The 20,668-nt window shown below is 43.2% G+C and overlaps 1 protein-coding gene across 1 annotated transcript in view; it reads right to left on the bottom strand.

Moving 5' to 3' along the window:
* Positions 1–19,418, bottom strand: part of CHAT (choline O-acetyltransferase) — a 34,057-nt gene extending 14,639 nt beyond the window's left edge. The window contains exons 1-7 of the mRNA XM_085229523.1: positions 19,337–19,418; positions 16,385–16,520; positions 13,289–13,480; positions 10,763–10,881; positions 9,281–9,334; positions 6,285–6,465; positions 5,149–5,326 (exon numbers count right to left, since the gene is read on the bottom strand). Coding sequence (XP_085085649.1) covers positions 5,149–5,326; positions 6,285–6,465; positions 9,281–9,334; positions 10,763–10,881; positions 13,289–13,480; positions 16,385–16,447 — 787 coding nt within the window. The 5' untranslated portion in view covers positions 16,448–16,520; positions 19,337–19,418. The remainder of the gene's footprint in view (positions 1–5,148; positions 5,327–6,284; positions 6,466–9,280; positions 9,335–10,762; positions 10,882–13,288; positions 13,481–16,384; positions 16,521–19,336) is intronic.
* Between the last annotated feature and the right edge of the window lie 1,250 nt (positions 19,419–20,668).

Below are 20,668 nucleotides of genomic sequence, written 5' to 3'. Positions count from 1 at the left end.
TATGTTTATTCCACTGATGCTTTGAGTCCACAAATGTAAAGGCTGAGAAGATCTGTATGAATGGAAGTTGCTCTGTGTATCTTAGCTGCTGGTATTTGTGGACAGGCACTTAGAGGAAAATCTGGGCGGTGATTTACAAGCTGCTCACAATTTGATCAGTGTCTTGCTTTCTGTTATATGATGGCTTTATAGATAGTGCATTGTGGCTGCTGCCCACACCTCATTGACAGACACAAAGCACTTTTTCTGACATATGACTTCAGGGTAGCTTGATTCTAGGTATTAGAGTGAATAAAATTCAGATCTGTTAAAAGCAGAAAAGTAATGAAAAGATGTTCTTACAAGAAAAAATATGCTCAGAAAATGGATCAAACACAGACAAAATTATCACATAGAGCAGACAATGAACTGCACAGGAACACAAGAACCATGACTTGGGATGCAAAATAAATATTTCAGAAAGAGTTGAATCCAAAGATCGTAGAATAGCTTGAGTTGGAAGGGACCAGAGCAACACCTGAACCTCTGGAAGACATTTCTTTTCCTTGCTTCTTTCTAATGCACATAACTGACTTGGCCAATCAGCTTTTGCTTTGTTGGGGTTTTTGGATTTTTATTTTAAAAAAGAAAAAAAAAAATAATGAGAAGACGTGGATCAAATTCAGATGTGGTACGCAAAATACAGCAGCCCCTATCACTGTATGAAGTCACTTCCTCTGCTTTGAAGGTTAGTTTGGGTTTCTCCTGCTGTCTGAGAGCAGTTAAAACACTCACTGTGTTTGTAAAACAACAGTTGCTGGGATCATTAGGAAGGTTGTTCCAAAAGTAATGTCTCCTCCTCTTTTATACTGACTCATGACATCAGAGGTGGATGTTGGTAGGATGGCAGTAGAGGTTGAACCTTCCCACCAAGATTCCATTACGTGTTGTTGCTGTGTGACAGCAGAGGGGCATTCTGACAGGATGGCATCTGACATGGAAGTGTGTATGAAGCAAAGGGGTGGAACTAAATTCATCCATGTGGAAAAAGAAAAAAGATGGCAGTCATTGACATTTATCGATGCTTTCTAAACATTTACAGGGACCTAACAGGGGATGTGAGCACAGTGAGGCCATGGGCTCGTATGTTTCAGCAGTGGCAACTGTGATGTGAAAGATGAGTCCTGGATGGCCATGCAGAATTTTCAGCAGGCTCTTGTTCATTGCTGGCAAAAATACATAGCTAATGCTGGTGACTATGGTGAAAATAGTGTTTTGTAGCTGAGAATTCGCTCCATTAAATAGCATTATTGTTCTCTCTGTTATTGTTTCTATAAAATAAATAGGGGGCATTACTTTCAGAGCAACCTGTGTACTGCTCCTTTGAAATCTTCTTGCTTAGAAGACCTATCCTCTGCTTATGGGTTTATCCAGATTCAAGTATATGTCCTCTTTATAAGCTCTGCAAACTACTGTTCAAGTCTTCCTTCCTTCACGACCCTGTCTTTCTTTGCCCATTGCAATTGTGCTGTAACTACTGCAGAACCTGGGTTTTTTTTTTCAGCTGCTTATGTTGGTTTATTTCATCACTGAAATGAATATTTTGGCAAATGCCAAGTAATCCAGAAGCACTGTAGCAAGTTTCACTAGTTTTGTTGGTTTTTTTTTTTGCTTTTTTTTTCCCCCCCTTAAGATGATGATGGATTGCAAACATTATTTAGCTGCAAGTGTGAAGGTGTTCACTGTTTTACCTGAAAGCGCACCCTGAAAATAAATGATTAAGTGTTTATCTGGGCTTTCATTAAAATACAGGAATCTTCCTTTCTCCTGTTTTAAATATATATATTTAAATATATACAGGATATACATATATAAAGATATATATATATGAGGAGAAAAAGCCTGAAGATGCAACCCATATCACATTATAAGCTTAGTGAAAAACAAATAACAATATTTTTAAAAATCTCATTTTGTTTTGCTTTCTGCACAGTGAAATTGCCTCACAGAATTACTGTCTGTGTAGACAACTTTTCAGTTCTAAGTAACAAAGAAAGTAGAATGGATTAATACAAGGGTGAAAAATCACTACTCTTTTTGGCACTGGATTTACTCTGTTGAATTCACTGACTCACAAAATTGAGTTCACTGACTGCAAGTCTGGTATTTGTTATAACAACTAGTAATTTTATTGTCTTGCTAGAAGTACATTGTAATCAAAGGATGAGTTATTTGATGTGAGTGCAAAGCAGTAAAAAGAGATAAAATGGTAGGTGTGAAATGGAAAGAGTGTCCTCGCTATATAAGCAAAAGGAAGATGCCTGTTGTCTTTTAACCCAGGCTCAACATGTGCAGTGAGTGGAAATTAGAAACAAGAAATGGACATGAGAATAAAATGAGCAGGCATATGATGAAGGGAAAGTGTTTATGATCTAAAGAAAGCAAGGTTGTTTGTTGTTGTTGTTGTTGTTTTTTAAATGCTTTCATTTTCTAAGGCTCTTACTACAGGCTTGTTGAAGCTGGCGATATTTCACTGGAATACTTCTGTGGAATTCAGTGGTTACAACTTTAATGATGATTACTTTTTAACCACCCAAAATAGAGCTTAGGTATTCTATCTTATGTATCTATTGATTAGAATATAAATCAATCTCTAGAGAGACCACAACTAGCTGGAAATCCTGTTCTTCTTTAAAATTACATGAAATGAATTTCGCAGAATGGCTTGAATCAAAGAATGGCTTAGGTTGTAAGGGACCTTAAGGATCATCAGCTCCAATCTCCATTTCTGCCATGAATGAATCCCTGTGATTTAGGATTTTAGGATACGTAATGTTGTAAAATGAAGAAATTGGACACTGACTTCAATTCCACATTAATTCACCCTACTGATGATGTGTCAGCACTTGTGATCTCAGAGAAGCTATGACCCTGAGGAAATATTCTCTGGTTAGAAAGAACATCTAGAAGAAAATTCTGAATCGTACAATCAGTTTTTTCCTTTATGTAATTCACAGTATCCTTATATCAAAACATTTAAGTATTGAACGCAGTAGGAGGAGAAAAGAGAGGAGGTAGTTTTGAGTTTTAATGCTGTTTGTTCAAAATCATGGCTATCATCTTTAAAGGCAGAAGATGCAATAATGCTTGCAGATAGAGGGGCTGGCTTTTACTTGGATAACAATTTCATGTGTCATCAGGAGCTGGACTCCGCCAGGAAAATGCATGCAAATCTGAATTTGCACATACAGTGGCAGGAGCAGAATGATGTCTGCACATTTCTTCAGCTCTTCAAGGAGTAAGATGTGGTGAAGTGCACCAATGGGGGCTGGTGTTTTTGAAGGTTCTAAGTTAATTGTTGTGTAGCTCCCCTGTGATGTTGACTTAACCACACCATGTCTGCCACTTTGGGATATTTCTTTCAGATAAGTTGGACCTTTTTGTTCTGCTTGGTATTTGAAAGTACAGCAAGCAAACGTTCTGCTGAATGGGCGAACAGAGAAGTGTGGAACTCCTGATAGTGAGAGCTCTGCTAGCAGGAGGTTTGACAACAACAGCAGCTAAACAGTTAGACAGGGCCTGGCTGTGCAGAATTAATGGGCTCAAAAGAAAATGAGAATCTCAGAGAATCAAATTATGGCTAAGCACTTTGGAGGAATAATGTCCAGTGCCAATCCAAAGAGGTGAGATTCTTGGACACAAATGCGTTTTAGCTCTGATGAATTATGTCAAACTTTGCAGCTCTGAATATCTAATTTCCCTGTTCACAGAATGGGTCTCATCGCTTTAACGAAGATTAGACAGAAGCTGCCTCTGAGTCAACTGTCTAACAAGGTAATATTTCTGAGCTTTCTTAATTGTGAGTGCACACACACCAGAATTCATCAGCGCTAACATTCATGTGCGCAGGGAGTGACCTCCACTGTGAATTGCTCTGGGTTGGGAGCTTGTTATTTTACTAGGAAAAAAAAGTCATAATATTTTCTCCATTACCTTTCTTTAAGCTACTGTGGTGCAAACTGACATTCAGCATCAGGAGAGCACTATGGGATATAAGATCTGTGTTTCCCATGTGGATTTTAGGAAAGGCAAAGAATCTTGTGGTTTATGTATTCTGGTATCATTCATCAGTGAGAATTTTAATAACCTCTCATTATTTCTAGGCTTTGTAGCCTTACAGAGAATTACTGTTATATCTGGTGTCTACTGTTAAGCTGTAATGTCTACTGTTAATCTATGAGTAGGTGTATATGGTTCTATAGATAACATCATTGTAAGAACAGGAAACTGGGAACAAGAAAAGGGAAGATCTTCTTGAGATGATTAAAAAAAACTATTTTGAGAATATTGGCAGCTCTCATATATTCCAGGGTATTGGTGAAATAGAAAATTTTCCAACAGCATTGCTAAATTGGGGCTAACGGTTTAAAATTTTTTCACACAAAAAATGAATACCAAAGTCACAAAAAATAGCAAAAATACAACATTTACGTCACTTGGCATCAAGGTGAAATTCATAACATGCAAAGCAATAGAAGTGACTGACGCCATTGTTTATTTTCATGTTTCAAAGCCCAGCATCTAGGACAGCTAAATGTTGCCTATTGTTGGAAGAGAGAGGTAACTAGTCACAAAAAATGACTGTTGTCACCTCTCTTAGATATTTACTTAAGATTTGAGTAAATCAGTCTTGATAATTTCTCTTTCTCCACTGACCAAAGAGAGTGAACAGCTAGATTCAGTAATTGCTCAACTTTTACATGCCTTTGTTAGAACAGATAAAACATATCTAAGAGTTGCCAAAAGCTAAGAGGGTACATCATTCCTATTGGTACATAATGGCTACGAAGAAAGAGACAAATCACAAAATCAGATGTAATGCAATTTATGTGATGAAGAACAGAGAATGAAGCGAGCGCTGTTTACATGGAGTAACACTTAAAAGTACACAGCCACAAGGTCAAACCGTATCTGCTGCTTTTCTTGTAACATCCATCTGAATGACTACAAGTATTGAGATCCCTCCTGCCAGAAAAATTCAGCAGTGAGGCTGCACATTCAGTCTTATATTTGCTGTAAGGTTCACTCCCAGCAAAGAAAGGCAATGATGGTGAGGAGGAAGAGGAGCAAGAAGATGAAGAAGAGAAAGCTGGGATTGCTGCTGCTAACCTTTCATAAGGATCGTCCTGGCCTCTGCCCACTCTGTTCTTCCATCTGTCGTCAGCAAGCCAATTGGAGGCAGCATTTCCTCTTCGTTCTCTGCCATTTTGGCTATCTTTCGTAACTGAGTGAAAAGATCTCCCTCACTGAGACGACGGAAGTTAATGACAACGTCCAAAACAAAAAACTGCAAAAAAGAAGTCAGAAGAACAGTCACAGGTGAGTTGGACCATTACTTGTCTGACATTTTGCCTTCACTGGGTGAAGACCTTCACTTGATGTGCTGAAGTCCTGCCTGGAGAGCCAGGCCTGAGGACCACAGAGAACAAAAACATTACTTCTCAGCACTGCTGGGCTTTGACAACAGTGGCTGTAGGGGACTTGCACAATTGTGTTGGACTCAAAACATTTGCTGTATGAATAAACTAAAAAGCACCTGAGGAGATAAAACCACAAAGTACGTAAATAATTTGCATGATATTATTTGTTTAAAATGAACCTAGAGAACTTCCTATTGAGGTGAAGAACAGGACTTCCTGGGAAAGGGACTTGCTAAGATCTAGCCCTTTATTCAAAGGGGGCCTGCAGGCAAAGTACGCTCCAGCACTATACACTGGCTGAGTTATATGGTACTCTGCCCAGGCAATGTACTCTGCAGCCAGAGGGGATTTACTGGTTGGGGCAGACTCACTCTAATGCTTTAGTATTTCTGCCTGCTCCTCTGCTAACTTCTGCAGGCATGGCTTAGTCCCCCCTGCAAGAGCAGGTGGTATGTATGTCATGCATTGTGTGCCAAGACTTGACTGTCAAAAGAAGAGCATTTCCAGCAAATGCATTCTAATAAGATTTTCTTCCTCTGTGGTTTCTTCTCTGTTTAATAAACATTTTTTGTTTCAGTGAGAAAGCAAATGAATTCTGCCACATTCCTCTTTTCTGCATCACTGTGCTTGAAACATAATGCGGGACGGACAAAAATGCTGCAGAAGCATCTTTTGGAAATATTGACAGTGAGGCTTTGGTAAGAAGAGAGCTCATACATAGCACGCTAATCGTGTTTCTGAACAGTAATTAGATTAAGCTCTTCTTGAGTGAATTTAAAGAAAGTAAGAAAAATAGAAAGGTATTAAAAGAGAACACCCATTTACCTGATTGTTACAAGCAACAATGATGTGCTCTGGTTCTGGCATTACACAGCTTTTCTGGGCCACAAGGGTGTCTTTGGTATGTCCTGGAAGACGATAGGAAGAAAAGAGTCCATAGTATTGCTTCATACAGAGAGGCTGACCAGACAGCTGTCCACGAGCAAAATCAACAGGTAAAGCATGGCTGGAGAGAGAGAAGGAGGAAAACAAAGCCAGAGAAAAAGAGGGGAGAGGGGAGAGAGAGAGACAGAAAGGAAAAGAAATCTAATCTGTCCTTTGTTCTGTTACAATTAGATCAGGTATAACACAAATTGAATAATAAAACAAGATTACAGTATAAGGGAAATAGATGAATTCCTATACTAAAGTTAAATGCATCATTCCTGGCAGCCTCATGCATATTCATTAGGCAGTTGCATGATCATCTAGTTCAAATGGAAAAAAACGGCAGGTCAGGAGCAGCTTTGCAATGGAAGCCTCCCAAGAAGGGACCCCAGAAACTTGACCAGAAGGAAGCCAGCAGCAACAGAACAGCTGGAAAAAAATGTAGCACCTTAAAAAGTAAAAGTACTGGTGAAATTCAATGCAAGTGGCAGCAGACCTGCACTGAGCATGTGAGAGAAGGTGTACCTTCAGCCCCCAGGTCCACAACTGGTGAACAGAAATGACGGGGCAACGCAGAGGTCACATCTGTTTTCCAGAGAGCCTCACTTATGTGCTAATCATTACTCGCATCCATAGGGAAATAAATGCTGAAAAGCCATTCCTTTTTTAATGGTGGAAACCACACTTCCTAAAAGGCTTCTTTAGTGGCAAGAAAAAAAAAAAAGTGTTATCACAATTATAGTTATGGATTGTAAAATATTCCACTGACTCTGCATCAAGAAATAATGGTGCTGCCACTCAGGAGAGGCTGCAGAAAGCACGGGGGAAGATGATGTTGTGATGTAGAGGTTTTCCCTCAGCAAGAAGACAAAGCTTCAGGCCTGCCAGAGAGGGACTAGAGCAAAGCATTCAAGGCTAGGCTGGATGTGGCTCTGGGCAGCCTGGTTTGGTGGTTGGTGACCCTGCACATAGCGGGCAGTTGAAAACAGATGATCATTGTGGTCCTTTTCAACCCAGGCCATTCTATAATTCTATGATTCTATGAAAGCAGCACGTGAGGAGGGTTATGGTCAAGCAGCTAGTGCAGTGTAACATCTCATGCTATTTTATCTTGTTTGACAGCCTTTTTTTAGAACTTTTGCAGTTCTAAACCAGGGATATGCATTTCAGTTCCTGGCTGTTGAAGTCTCTGTATCACTTAATTTCCTCGAACAGTTGCTTAACATTTTTGTTTCTCAGCAGAAAAATAGGTTTATTAGTGTTCCACTTCTCTCACACTTTGTATAATGAAGAAATCTCCTATTTAGCATGAGTACTGAAGAGTTTTAAAAAGCATCTATGATGCTCAAAAACGAATTAGTGTGGTAGACTTAGATTAGACAATCTGTATTTGCAGCAGCTAAGAAAGGGATTATTGACATTGGCTGATGAGGCTGAAAAATCTTATACTGATTTAAGAGATGTCTAAGATCTTATGACTGTCTTATGGGAGCAAGTTAGGCTTGCTTTGAAATACTTTATCCTGGCAATTGCGTGGAATATCTGCACTGTTAAAGCTAGACACCTGGGTTTGGGATTGTGTGCTTGTACGTGTAGAATGACCCACGAGAAGCTAGCAGTAGACTCACTGGTGTAAGTCCTTAACAGCCAGAAGGAGCTAAAAATATTACAAGTATGGTGTCCTCATAATCTTACAGAGGGGCTGATGAGCAACCACGACTAACAACATGAGGATACTCTACTGAGAACTTAAATGGTTATTCATCTAAGGGAAGCAAATCTGATCGCAGGAGTCTTTGGGTCTTGAGTAGTATGACTTGAATAATAAGAATGTAAATTATTCTTTGGTTGAGCAAAGTGGCTTCTTATCACAGACGCTGTTATATAAAGATGCAATGAAGTACATTAATATGCAGTAGTACCTCATCACACATCTGCAGTGGTCTGTGCGGTTCCATTGCATCTCTTGGACAAAACCACATCTTAAATAAGTACTTCTTCTATGCTTTCTGAGTAGTTGTCAGACTTCTGAAGTGAAAAATCAAGCAACCCTTTCCCCTTCTTTTTCTTTTTTCTGATTCATACAAGATAAGAACTATGTTGTTGAGGTACGGATTTTGTTTTCCTCATCTAAAAAGCAGTGGTTGTAGAATATCATGTTGGCCTGTTGTATTTCCAGTCAGGAAAATGATCCCTTCTCCACTTACAGGACAGTGTCTGTCGTCCTTGGCTCTCTACTACTTCTGCTCTTCAGAAGGCAGTGAACTTGGAACACGGTAAGTGAGGTTGAAAAATGTAACATGTTGTCACAAGCTGTTGTAAGCTACCTCATGACTTAAAATATAATGGATTTTCATCCTGCGTTTATACACAGAAAGCATCAATAGAATATGGAACTTTTAAATTTTTGTCACATACTGAAGCAAACAGTCTGTGGTGAGGCTTCCTTTTTCTGGTGAGATGTGTTATTTCTTTTATTTTGAGGGTGATGAGAGGGGCTGATGTTCTGAACGGAAAGCACAGTACATAGCAGGTATGGCATTCTAGCAGGTGGTCGGTACTGGGGAGGGTGTGCAGGCTGTATCACTGCTCTGCTGCTGCTCCTTGGGAGCACAACCCTCCTGCTGTGCACTCACTAGTTCTGTTAGGCAGGTTGTCTGTGCCCTTTGGGCTGTGCTGCGCAAGCGATGACTGCCAAGAATCAAAAAGCATCCTTCCCCAAGCAGTAATAAAGCAGAAAGACATAAAGAATCCCCGAAGCAGCCATGCCAGAGCCCCAGCCCTATCAAATGTTGGAGAAGTGTGGAGCAGCCTGACTTTGGGCATGTTAGAGCACCCTTGAATCAGAAGCCCTGTAGATACTCAAACAGCAGCTCCCCTTCCAAGCTACTTACCTGTCTAGTAAAGCTTTATAGTCCTGCACGCCCGAAATAAGATTGGCAGCAAACCTGCAAGTAACAGATAGAATTGCTATCAGACTTTTGTCATTCAGTGACAGTGGACTGTTTCTGAGGGACAGAGGAGAGCCTGAATGATTGATGACACAGCACAAGGGAGAAAGTCCTCTGGCTTGGCAAGAGAAGCCCCTTGCCTACAGCCAAACCTAAATGAATTAATGTCAAGAGAAATATGAAATCCTAGAGATGGTCCATTCAAATGGTTAAATTACCAGAGTAGGAAGCCTGGAAGCATTTATTTAGAGAACGGGAACAGAGGCTGAATATCTAATAGAATCCTTAATGTGGGTTTCGATATCTATTCTCATAAGCTGTCCAATTTATTAGAGTACTTCCTTTCCTAAGGAGATATTCTTTCTGCCGTGCTGTAGACAGGTGTATTATTTCCTGACGCTGCTGTTTGTGCTGTGTGAATGGGCAGCTCTGAGAAAAATATTTCCTCATTAAAGCATGTGCATTAGAAAATGCAAAACAGAAGTTTTTAGAAAGCTGGGTGCACAATAAATTTGGTCAGTAATGAATGGAAGCATTTATAGTTGTGTTTAAAGTAAAGAGATATACTGGCTGTCTTTGCAAAATGTGAAAATAACAAATTGTCTTCAGGGTGCTGGCTGTTTTATAATAGCATAAATTCACAAGCAGTTAATTCTTTAAGTAATGAGCAGCTTGAGAGTGCTAAAAGCAAAGAGGAACATTGTGCTATATGAAAATGGATTTGATCTGGTTTAGTGTGTAAAAGGAGAAAATGTTTTGGTAAAAGCTGAAAAATGGAATTGTGTTCTATGGGTGCCTGGAGAGATATAGTGTGTGCTTGGCTACTTGTCTACCTTTTCCCTTTGGAAATCACTGTAATTTCCCATAACAGTTCAAAGGAGAAAAGACAACTCAGGAAAGATGGGCTGGAGAGAAGCCGTGCTCCTGGGGAGGAATGACTTCTGAACTCTTGTTCTTAGATCTCCTGTCTTTCTGGTGCCCTTTTGGGCACCTGGCAGAGACAACTTAACGCCAGAGTTTCCATTTGCAAGGTGGGTAGGTATTGTAGTGATGGCATGTTACAGATTGCTTTCCTTTATACGTATCAGAAATTAGTATTTCTTGTTCCTATCAAGAAATGGCTTACTTGAATTATACAATGAAGCACCTTGCAAGTATTTCTTTAAAAAGATGATAAATACTATGCCTTTTTTCCTCCTCCTCCTTTTTTTTTTTCTTTTTTCTTTTTTTTTTTTTTTCCAGGCAATAAACATAACAATACTGACACATTTATTTCTGGATCTCAGTATGAGTAAACCCAATTCTACTGGGAAATCATCTAGTGGTTACAGCCCTTATTTTTTAATGAAAGTTGATTGTCATTTTGCAAAAGCTGTGTATTTTAAATATTCATTTAGCAAAAGCTGCAAAGTCTTAGCGCATTACCTTAGTTGGTCATTTACATCCTTGAAATTCTGACGAGCAAAGATAATTGCTGGGCTGGAGTTGACTGGAAGAGCCAACCGGTTGTTGAGGTACATGTCATCCAGCCAGTAGTTAAACACCTGAGGGAGGGAAAGAGACACGCAGCCTTAGAAGGAAAGAGACATACAGCCTTAAAGCTGGCAGTGAGCTGTAGAGAGGCAGTCAGGGTGTGGATACCTGGTGCACCCAATGTCAGGCATGGGCTCTGATTAATGGAGCCACTGAGCATTTTCAGCCTGGGCTCTGTGACCTCAGCTCAGCTGAAATCAGCCGCAATTCCATAATCCTATTTTTCAATCAATGGTAATTTACAGTGTGTTCCATTAAAGAGCAAACAGGCCTCTTATTGTGGTGGTTTAGGTATGTTGTTTGCTTCTCTCTACAAGAAAAATGTATTCGAGTACGACATTATAACTCCTGAATAGCAACTGGGATAAATTTAAGAGGCAGACAGAATTTTACTTGGTGGAAGCATTCATCCAGGTTTGTCAGTAATGTTTGTCAGTAATACCAAGATGCTCTGTTGTTAGCTATCAGAGAGCATCCTGATGCAGGACAGAGTTGAGAAAAGAATTTTGGAGAGCCTAATGGCTTGGCCCTGCAGATACTGGCATGTGAACAGGGCCTCTGGAGAATTCCCTCTGTGTCCGTTGACACAAATGCAAATTACTAATGCTTGATCCAGACAGATAAACATTTTAAACAATTTTTATTAAAAACAGATGTTCACAGCCTGCCTTTATGTTTGAGAAGGGTTTAAAGAATCATTGTACGGAACATGGAGGATTTCCTAAACAAAAAGATGAAACGGTCTGTCAGAGTTTAGTGGGCGTATTTTGCATACAGTAACTATACATAACAATGAAATTATGCAAAAATAATTACAGATGCATGCATCAGTTGGAAAAGTTTTCCTCTGAGATATTTCATTGCTGTTAGAACAGATGCTTACCCCACAGTCTCTGGAGCCTTCAGGAGAGCAGACGAGAGCTGTACTCCTGACAAGTTACATTGCAAGTGAAAATGCTTTTAGATTATCTTAAGAATCAGATATTTAATTTTAACAGGTAGTATTTAAGGTTGAGATGTATAAGTATTTTCTGAAACATCTTCCTTCTGTAAGTTTTATTCTATAGGTGGTTAAATAACCAGTTCTCTCTTGGTTGTTAACAGGAATGCCATTTCAGAAATAGTTGATATAGTTGAGAAAACTATGGAGTCCTATGATCCAAATAAGAAAATGAAATATTGGGCTGTATTTGGTGAAGCCCTCAGATTGTGGAAACAGCTAGAATAGATATTAAGCACTGCTTTTAAACTAAAAGCACTGCCTGCACTGCAGCCTTTACTTTTGACTACAGAAACAGTTTGTCAGGTTTTCTCGGGGTAACACAGCTGATGAGCTAAGGGAAAACAACATTTCATTGATGCAGTAGCAAGTCTGCAAGATGTCACCAAATCCATGGAACCACTGAGTGTTTTTTCCCTGTTGGGATGGAAGGACTTCAATAAAAACGTTCTTTTTCCTATATATTCTTACATGGTAAATGCAAGCAGGATAAACTGTAATTTTGTGGAATGATGGAATCTCCTTTATCTATGGCTTGTTTAATTTTCCTGTCTTGCAAAGAAGAGACCTAGACATTCTTAAAGGCTGAGGTCTTGGCCTTGCCTTTGTGCTATATGTAAGTATGTGTGTATACATTTTACAAAGAAAATACTTCAGAGTAACTACATATAATACACTGTGACAACGAATGTCAAACAACAGTCTTACTTAAAAGGGTAATTCCTATCCTAAAGTATTGCATTCTGGAATAGTTTGACTGGAGTGGGCTATGGCTAGATGGACTCACAAGGTGCTTTTTATACAGCCCTATCAGAGTTCATTTTTCATATGATTAAAAAACTCTGAATCTTGTTACTGGGGAGAAAAGCTAGCAACATCCAAAAAGGATGTAATGTAGTGCTTAGGTTAGATATTAGGAGGCAGTTTTTCACCCAGAGAGTGGTGACACTCTGGAACAGATTGCCCAAGGAGGTTGTGGATGCCCCATCCCTGGAGGCATTCAAGGCCAGGCTGGATGTGGCTCTGGGCAGCCTGGTCTGCTGGTAGGCGACCCTGGAGATAGCAGGGGGGTTGGAACTAGATGATCATTGTGGTCCTCCTCAACCCAGGCCATTTTGTGATTCTATAACTCCTACAGGTAGCACTGTCACATGAATCCTGAGACTCAATAATTCTCAATTATCTCAACAAACTCTTGACCTGAAACTGTAACAGTGGTGTGGATTTTGTCATTGCTTGCAAACCTTAGCCTAATATGTCTGAAATATTCATTCTCTTTGGTAGAATCAGATGAGATCCCTGTTTTGCAGAGACCTGTTAAAAGAAAGCAGTGATCACATACACAACGTCATACAACATCACAAATGGTTTCTAAACTTCCAATACAGCAATTATTTCTCTAATCTGCATTTGCCTACCCAGTTTGTTGTCTTCTCCCTTCTTTCCTCGAGGATTAGCTGCAAGGATTCCCCGAGGCCTCCTGCAACTCCAAACTGCTCCACGACGCTCTTGGTCTTTCTAAATTGCTCTTCTGGCACCAAGTGTTTCATGCACCGTAGGTACATCTGTAAGGTCTGTTGTAGTGGTGGGACTGGAAGTTTAGGTACTGCCTGAGCATTAAAAAAAAATCAAACTAGTAAGTAATTCTACTTGTTCCTAAGCTGTCCTGTTTTGTTCTTGTCTAGATAGGCAGAGTGAATATTAAGTACACAGCTGTAGTGGGTTGGCCCCAGCCAGTTGCTTGCTCCCTTCAACTGAGTGGGAGAGGGAGATAACAAGAAGACCAGAAGTGAGAAAACTCTAGGGTCGAAACAAGGACAGCTTATTAAGTGGAGAAAAGAGGGGAAAAAACAGATGCAGGCAATCACTCACTATCTCCCACAAGTGGACCGATGCCCTTACAGTCTCCAAAGCAATAGCTATCAGCCCTCAAACTGCTGTGCATGATATTGCATGTAATACAATGCAGTGCAAACTCTCTTTGGTCAGTTTGGGTCAGCTATGCCTGCTAAGTCCTTCCCAGCACCTTGCCTACCTGCAGCCTACTTGCTGAAGAGAAGAGGTGGGAAAAAAGAGAAAGCTTTGATGCTGTGCAAGTACTGCTCAGCAATAGCCAAAAACAATGGTGTATTATCAGCAGTTACTTACAAATACAAATTATGGCACCATATGAACTGCTATGGAGAAAATTAACTCCATCCCAGCCAGATCTGGTACAACAGTGTTTTGCAGTAGTGTATGATTTAGACTGGCCGATTTAGAGATCTGCCGAGTCAGGCCAGTGTGTACCAGAATGGCTGAATCTGTGGGCTGAAACCAACGTCTGCCCAGCCCTGCAGACTCCTACGGCAGTCAGTATCACACATTTTTGAAATGTACAGGAATCTAGTGAGGTCCAGCAGTGGTACATATAGGCTCTTGCACCTCCCCACAAGTAGTGGATAGAACAGGCTGGAGGCTTAGGTTAGGGCTGTTGCATTTCGTAGCTTATGACAGTTCTGTTGTTGATAAATATATTGCCTCCCTCTTTGAATCCATTAATTCTGTTGTAGCAGTTGAGATGCCTGATCACTGCAAATGTAATTGTGTGACTTCAGTGGAGTTTCACTAGGTCATGAAGCACCTGAATTTTAGTACATAGTATACAGTTGTACAAATACTGAAGTGGTGCTACCTTTGTAGTAGTCCTTTGGCCAATGAACATTTCATTAATAGGCCAGGAAACTAGGAATTTTTTAAAAAATTATTATTATTATTTAATGTAGAATTAACTGAGTGAAGTGTAACTAGTCATTTAAAAGCCAGAGGAATTTGGGGGCAGTGGGAAATTCAAGCTTGAAGTAATCCATGAAAGCCAGGAAATTGTAGGAGGGTCTGATGTTCTAAGCATCATTCCTGAAGGAGATGGGCATGGCAGTTAACTTTTCAGCTGGGTGACATGTCATTTTGCTGTGCTTTTCTGTTCATAACTAGCATAGACCTGTCACGCTATTCTTGTTAGGGAAGAGAAGAAATGACCAGATCTGTGAATACCCTTGTATTAATTACTTATTAATTCTGATTAAGGTAAAACTATATGCAGAAGTCCGCATGCAATCAATTTTAGTGAGAATCTATAAACTACAATTATCCCAAAATATTGACATTCTAACAATTAAATGTCTTAGCTGCACAGCTAAACTGTATGATTTTAGAAGATAGCATTCTTAACTTGACATCTACCTTAAACTATGCAACTAAACTATACAGCCTTAAGAAACTGAAATAAGTCTTGCAATTACTTAAACCTACAAGAGCAGCAGAATGAAAAGAGAAAATTGAGAGAAACAGAAAGAATGAGAAAGATGGAGAGATAGGAGAAAAAAGGAAAGATCACCATCCGTTTTGAAGAGCTGAGTTCCAGCACCAGGCCTGCTGGCACTGGAGGAGGAATGGTGGGGAGAGGAGCTGAGAACAGTTGTCCAGAGGTTGTTGTCTAAAACTGGTGAACACCAGTGCTGATGGCACAGGTCCGCTCTCAGGCATCCTTTTATGTCTGCCAGGTTTGCAGGTGTGCCATCCCAAGGTCGTAAGCAAGTTTTGGTTTTCAAGGGATTGCAGGACCACAGCATGATTTCATTTAGAAGGGATGTCTGGGCCTCACCTTGTCCCACCTGCTGCTCAGAGCAAGGCCAGCTGCTAACTGCTGTGCCACTGCCTGCAGGGAGGGAGAAGGGTGGTCCATATGCTCCAAAGAAGCACGAGGAGGGGAGTGGGTGTCCTCTGAGCTCAAGTCCCAGCTCTGCCTTGTGACCTCCACGGCAAGTCAGTGCTGAGCTACCTTTTCCCTATCTAGAAACTGAAGATTACAGGTACTCATAAAAAGAGTCATAAGATGACCTGTTTCTAACTTGGGTGTAAATCCAAGCTTAGCCTGGGTCTCAGGAATAGAAAGATGGTAATTTTTCAAGTTTCAAGCTATGCGTAGTCAGGGCATCTGTTCTGTCACTCATTCCTCAGTCAGAGGAAATAAATGTGCCACATTTCTTTTTAATACCTGAATTTGGCCATTTCTTTCTGATAAGGCTGTTGCACATTTCATGGCTCTGCTTAGGAAAAAGGCTTTAAACTTCAGGGGCTTAGATGACTAATGAGAGACGTACGCATCCGACATCTTTTGAACCAGCTTGCAAATGAGTTATGATAGTCTGATAGCTCTATACAATTAAGAAATAATGATAAGCCTTTTCTGACTGCATTGTAGCACATCTGTTGTATTGCAACCTTTCACTTACTACTTTTCCTCACAGGATGTGGGGAGGAATAGTACATGTGGACGTGGGAAGAACCACTGTTACTTCCTGATAGTAAACTGTTGCAGGATAACTAATATTCCCCTGAATAAAGGAAACAGCTCTAAAACAGAGTTTGCTTTGCAGTTATTATAATGTACAGTGTCAATCTTACTGTCAGCTGTTAAAAGTAACCTATCTTTGTTTTTTTTCCTTTTTATTTTCCCCAAAACAGTCACTTACTGGCTCATCTTTACTGCGTGAATCTTTCTCCTTCTTCTGCATGTCTTTTTCTAAAACAGGCATTCCTGCATTTCCTTTGAAATTTTTTGTTGAAATTGCAGTCACTCCGGGGCTCTCAGAGCCTCACACCTCAGTTCTGGAAACAGAGAAGATTTAAAGTCCAGTCAGTACCCATTATTTATAATAAAAATGTACATGGGAAGTATTCCCTGTGCAAGCACGCACAAGCCTCAGAATGCAAAACTGAAGAGAAGTACAACATTGAGAACTGGCTAATGTGAGCCCTATGGAGTTTGCTCTGTTGGTCTGCTCGTCCCCTTTCACTATAAATTTATTTATCCAGAACAATCTGATGCACATAAATGGTCCCTTCTCAGCATGGCTTACTTTGTCACTCTGATTTACTTTGCAGTGCTCTGTGTCATGTTCTGTACACTTTGTATTGCTTTTATATGTCAACTGGAAAAGATAGGAGACTTCTCTGTGAATGTACTTTTGCCAGCTCAGATAACTGCAAGGATGCAGTTAACTATGGATCTTATATGCCCCTCCCCCCTGCCATTTTAAATGAAAGCCCCATGACCTTTAAATGTATTAATCACTGTACAGTTACACAGACCCAGTGAGGTGCTGTGACCTCTGTGTTAAGGATGTGGAGGCTGCAGAAAGGACTGTGGTGGGGGCTGGAAACTGAAGGGGTGTTGGTGCTTTGGGGCACAGCTTCTGGGCTGGGGGACCCCAAGAGCGTGCCTAGGCAGGCAGGTTGGCTGTAGGAGGACCGAGGATGGCACACACTGCCTTTCAGCTGCTCCACTCAGTTTTTTCAAATAGCAGCTACTTATCCAGGAGGATGGCTTCAACCTGCACCAACTCACAGAACTCACCTGTGACAGAGCAGATAATTCCACATCTGCCTTTGCGGTACTGTCCTTATCGTGGTTCTCAACGTTAAAGATGCCTGTTATGCCTTTTCTGTACAAGAATACTGAGAAGCACACTTCTTTTGACACAGTATGAACACAGCAAGTAGCTGTCCTTCAGTTACAGTGGTATGGTTTAAGCAGAATGAGTTGTGTGTGTGCATGGACAGGTCTTGGTGTGTTACAGAGGTTCCTTTGTAATTGTTTTGCACTGTGAGTATGCAAAATAGAAAGCATATGTTGACTAAGTAGGAAATAGTCATATTTCCTATCTGAAACCTTCAGGACTACAAATTCAGAGCACTTGAATCATTTCTACAGCAGCTTTTAAATACAATTTAGTTTTTTTTTTTAAAAAAAAAGGAAATGTGTGAAAGCAAAATGAAGCATTTTGGTTAGGGGTAGGCAGAGAGAGTTGCGTGTTATTCCTGTCCAGAAGAGCTGGCTTGGCTGTTCCAGTTCTGTGGCCTCAGCACATCTCCAACCTATACATTGCCACTGAGGCTCCGTGCTGTTGCCATTCTCTCTCTGTCCTGCGCTGGCTGCCAGTGGGGCTGTGCTCTGGGAAGTGGTTGTGTAAGGCTGAGAGGTGTCCCTGAGGCACTGCAACGAGCCACCTCATGTTGATCTGTCATCTGCTCAGGATTTTAACTCGGATAAGAGACCATTTGCCTCATCAGAAAGCCACATTAACCCGCTGCGGTGCTCTGCTCCCTCCTGTGTGCTACACCGGTCTCATTGCATCGCACTGTGCTCAACTCATAGCAACTCTGGTCCAAAGCACTCCAAATAATGGATGTGCCCTATAGCTCATGAAAGATGGAAGTTTGCTCCCATGTGTGCTGGCCTCGGCTCCCCAGTAGCATTCACACACAGAGCAGCCATTTTGTCTTCAGGGACCCTGTTTCACCCTAGAGGAAAGATGTTGTTGCTATCCTGCTATTTACTAGGACTTCTGTTCTTTCTCTCCTGATGTTTTTTGTTGGTCATACTGCAGTAAATTTCACCAACCCTAGGTTCATACTGTCTCTTTGTGAACAATAATGCTAACAACCGGCCCACTTAAGTGGTGCTGGCTCAGTGAACTGTGCTTTCCTTTGTCGTGTGGATGAACTGAGGCTTTGTCTCTGGTTTGACAGCTCCCAGCTTAGCATCACACCCAATCCTCTATTTGCCTAACACTGAACAAGGAAACTGACATAAGGGCAAATCCGGCAGAAATTCAAGTTGACTTCAAAGTTGCTCACTGGGATGGTAGTGAGGTGCATTGTCAAAGTTATGAGGGAGAAAAAAAGAAATAAAATTAATCCCAGCTGTTTTTATTTACAGCTGGCTTAGCGGGAAGGCCAGGGTGAGCAGCTTAGCAGGACGGCTATGCGTCCCGGCAGCCTGAGGAGCGGGTGGCCGTCCCCTGCAGCTCAGAGCAACAGCTCAAATCCACAACAAAAGGCACTCTGATCTCTGTGTTAGCAGATAGCTCTAAGCCTGGGTGATAATGCTCCCGTTCTCTGTGCATGCTGGACCTAGGAGGCAGCCTCTAGTATATCATAGAAAGTCACCGGGGCACTGCACTCAGCCTCCGTCTGCTGATCCTCGCTCTCGGTGTTATCGGGAGCCTCTGCTTAAAGTTATCAGGAATCTACACCTAAGAGGAAAATTCGCCTTATCAGGAATACAAGCGTGCAGAGCGCGTTGCTGCGGCATAACACGACGGCAGAGGCAGGAGCCTCCCGGCCACCTCCACGAGTCCCCCACGGGCCACAGCAGCGGCGGGTCCCGTCGAGGACCGCTCCTTCTCCGCTATCGATGCACCCGAGCCCTTCTCGCACCCCAGCCCCGGGCCGCCACCGCCGCCTCTCCTCCCGTCCCCCCGGCGCGGCGGGGCGGCCCCGTGGGTGCCTCCAGCGCAGCGGAATCCGGCGAGGTGAACCTCCCGGCGCTCCGCTCCGCGCCGAGCCCCGCCGCCGGTCACCCGGCTCCCCCCGCCCGACTCTCGCAGCCGCGCCGTCGGGGCGCGACAGCCCGCCCGTACCTGCGGCTCGGTGCCCTCCGGCGGCTCCGGGCGGGCGCGGCGCCTCTGTCCAAGGTACCTCCGCCACGGCCGGGTCCCCTCTGGGCGAGGGCGTGCGTAGCGCGGTCCGGCCCCGCCGCCGCCTGGCTCCTCCCCGGCCCGCGCCCCCGGCACCGCCCGGCCCGGCCCGGCCCGGCCCTCCCGCCCCTCCCGCCGCGCTCAACAGGCGCTGCCGCCCGCCCTGGGCTCGCCGCTTCCGCCGTGCCCCTCTCGGGGGCCGATCCCGACGCCGGCACCGACGGCAGCGTGCCCCGTGCCTGCCGTGTCCCGGCGGAGCCGCCGTTGGGGCGGCCGAGAGGCTCCCGGAGCGTCTCGGGGAGCTCCTGAAGGCTGCGGCGATTAGGGTCTGGCACCCGTAAGGCTTCTGGAAACTCCGGGCCGAACGGAGCGGGAGGCGCTGCCCGCGGGCTGACGGCACCGCGGCCGGGCAGGAGCGGGCTTGGCCCCGGGGCGGCGGCTCGCCGCTTCTATGCAGCTGACAGCGAAGCGGCTGAGGGAAACGCGGCTCCGCTCCCACCGCCGCTCCGCCGCCGGCCCCGCCGCGCTCTTCTCGTGGCTTTGCGCCCGTGGGCAGCGGCCCGGCCGCCCCGACGGCACCGCGGCGAGGCTCAGCGGCAGTGTCGGGCGGTGGCTGTGCATCTCGCGGCCCCCGGGGACCGCTGAAAGCTGTTCGGAAATCGCCGTGGCCATTTGTGTCCGTTCTTTTCTTCTCTCGAGACTATAAGTCGTTTGTTTTGTTTCCTAAAGAGGTAGGAATTTAAGCAAACGATTTATTTTTATTTCGAGAGAAATCTACGGAGCCAAACGCGCCCTCAGGTGCCGTTGCGGTTGGATCGAAGGTTTTCGCTGTCTGTGAAGGAACGAACGAAAAACTTCACCCTCGTTTCTTTGTTTTGTCAGTCCCTATCGGGGCGTGCACAGCGCGATCGGCGCGGCGCTCAGCACCGAGAAAAGCGTTTTCCGGGGTTGGATATGTAACTGCTGGCAATGTAAGGCTGGGAATATCTGTAATCTGAAATTGTGAAAACTAAATTTGTGCGGGAATACGAGTGGAGACCACGGGGCCGTTTTTAGGTGATCGGCGGTGTGCCTGCAGGGCAGCGTCGTTCACTCGGACCCGTTAATCTGAGTTTTGAGGAATGAATGAGCACGTTTAGTGCAGGGCTTCTCCCCGGGCGGTTCTGGCCACCGATGGGATCGGCGTTATCAGGAATTGGCAGCAGAGGGGTTACGCTGAGCAGAGCCGAGCTCCCTCCCTCCAGCAGCCCTCAGCAACGTAACAAAGACAATCGA

The sequence above is a fragment of the Meleagris gallopavo genome, chromosome 8, assembly GCF_905368555.1.
Source record: "Meleagris gallopavo chromosome 8, MGAL_WU_HG_1.1, whole genome shotgun sequence".
Lineage (NCBI taxonomy): Eukaryota > Metazoa > Chordata > Aves > Galliformes > Phasianidae > Meleagris > Meleagris gallopavo.
The sequence above is the reverse complement of the archived record's forward strand: the minus strand, read 5'-3'. Positions and strand labels throughout refer to the sequence as shown.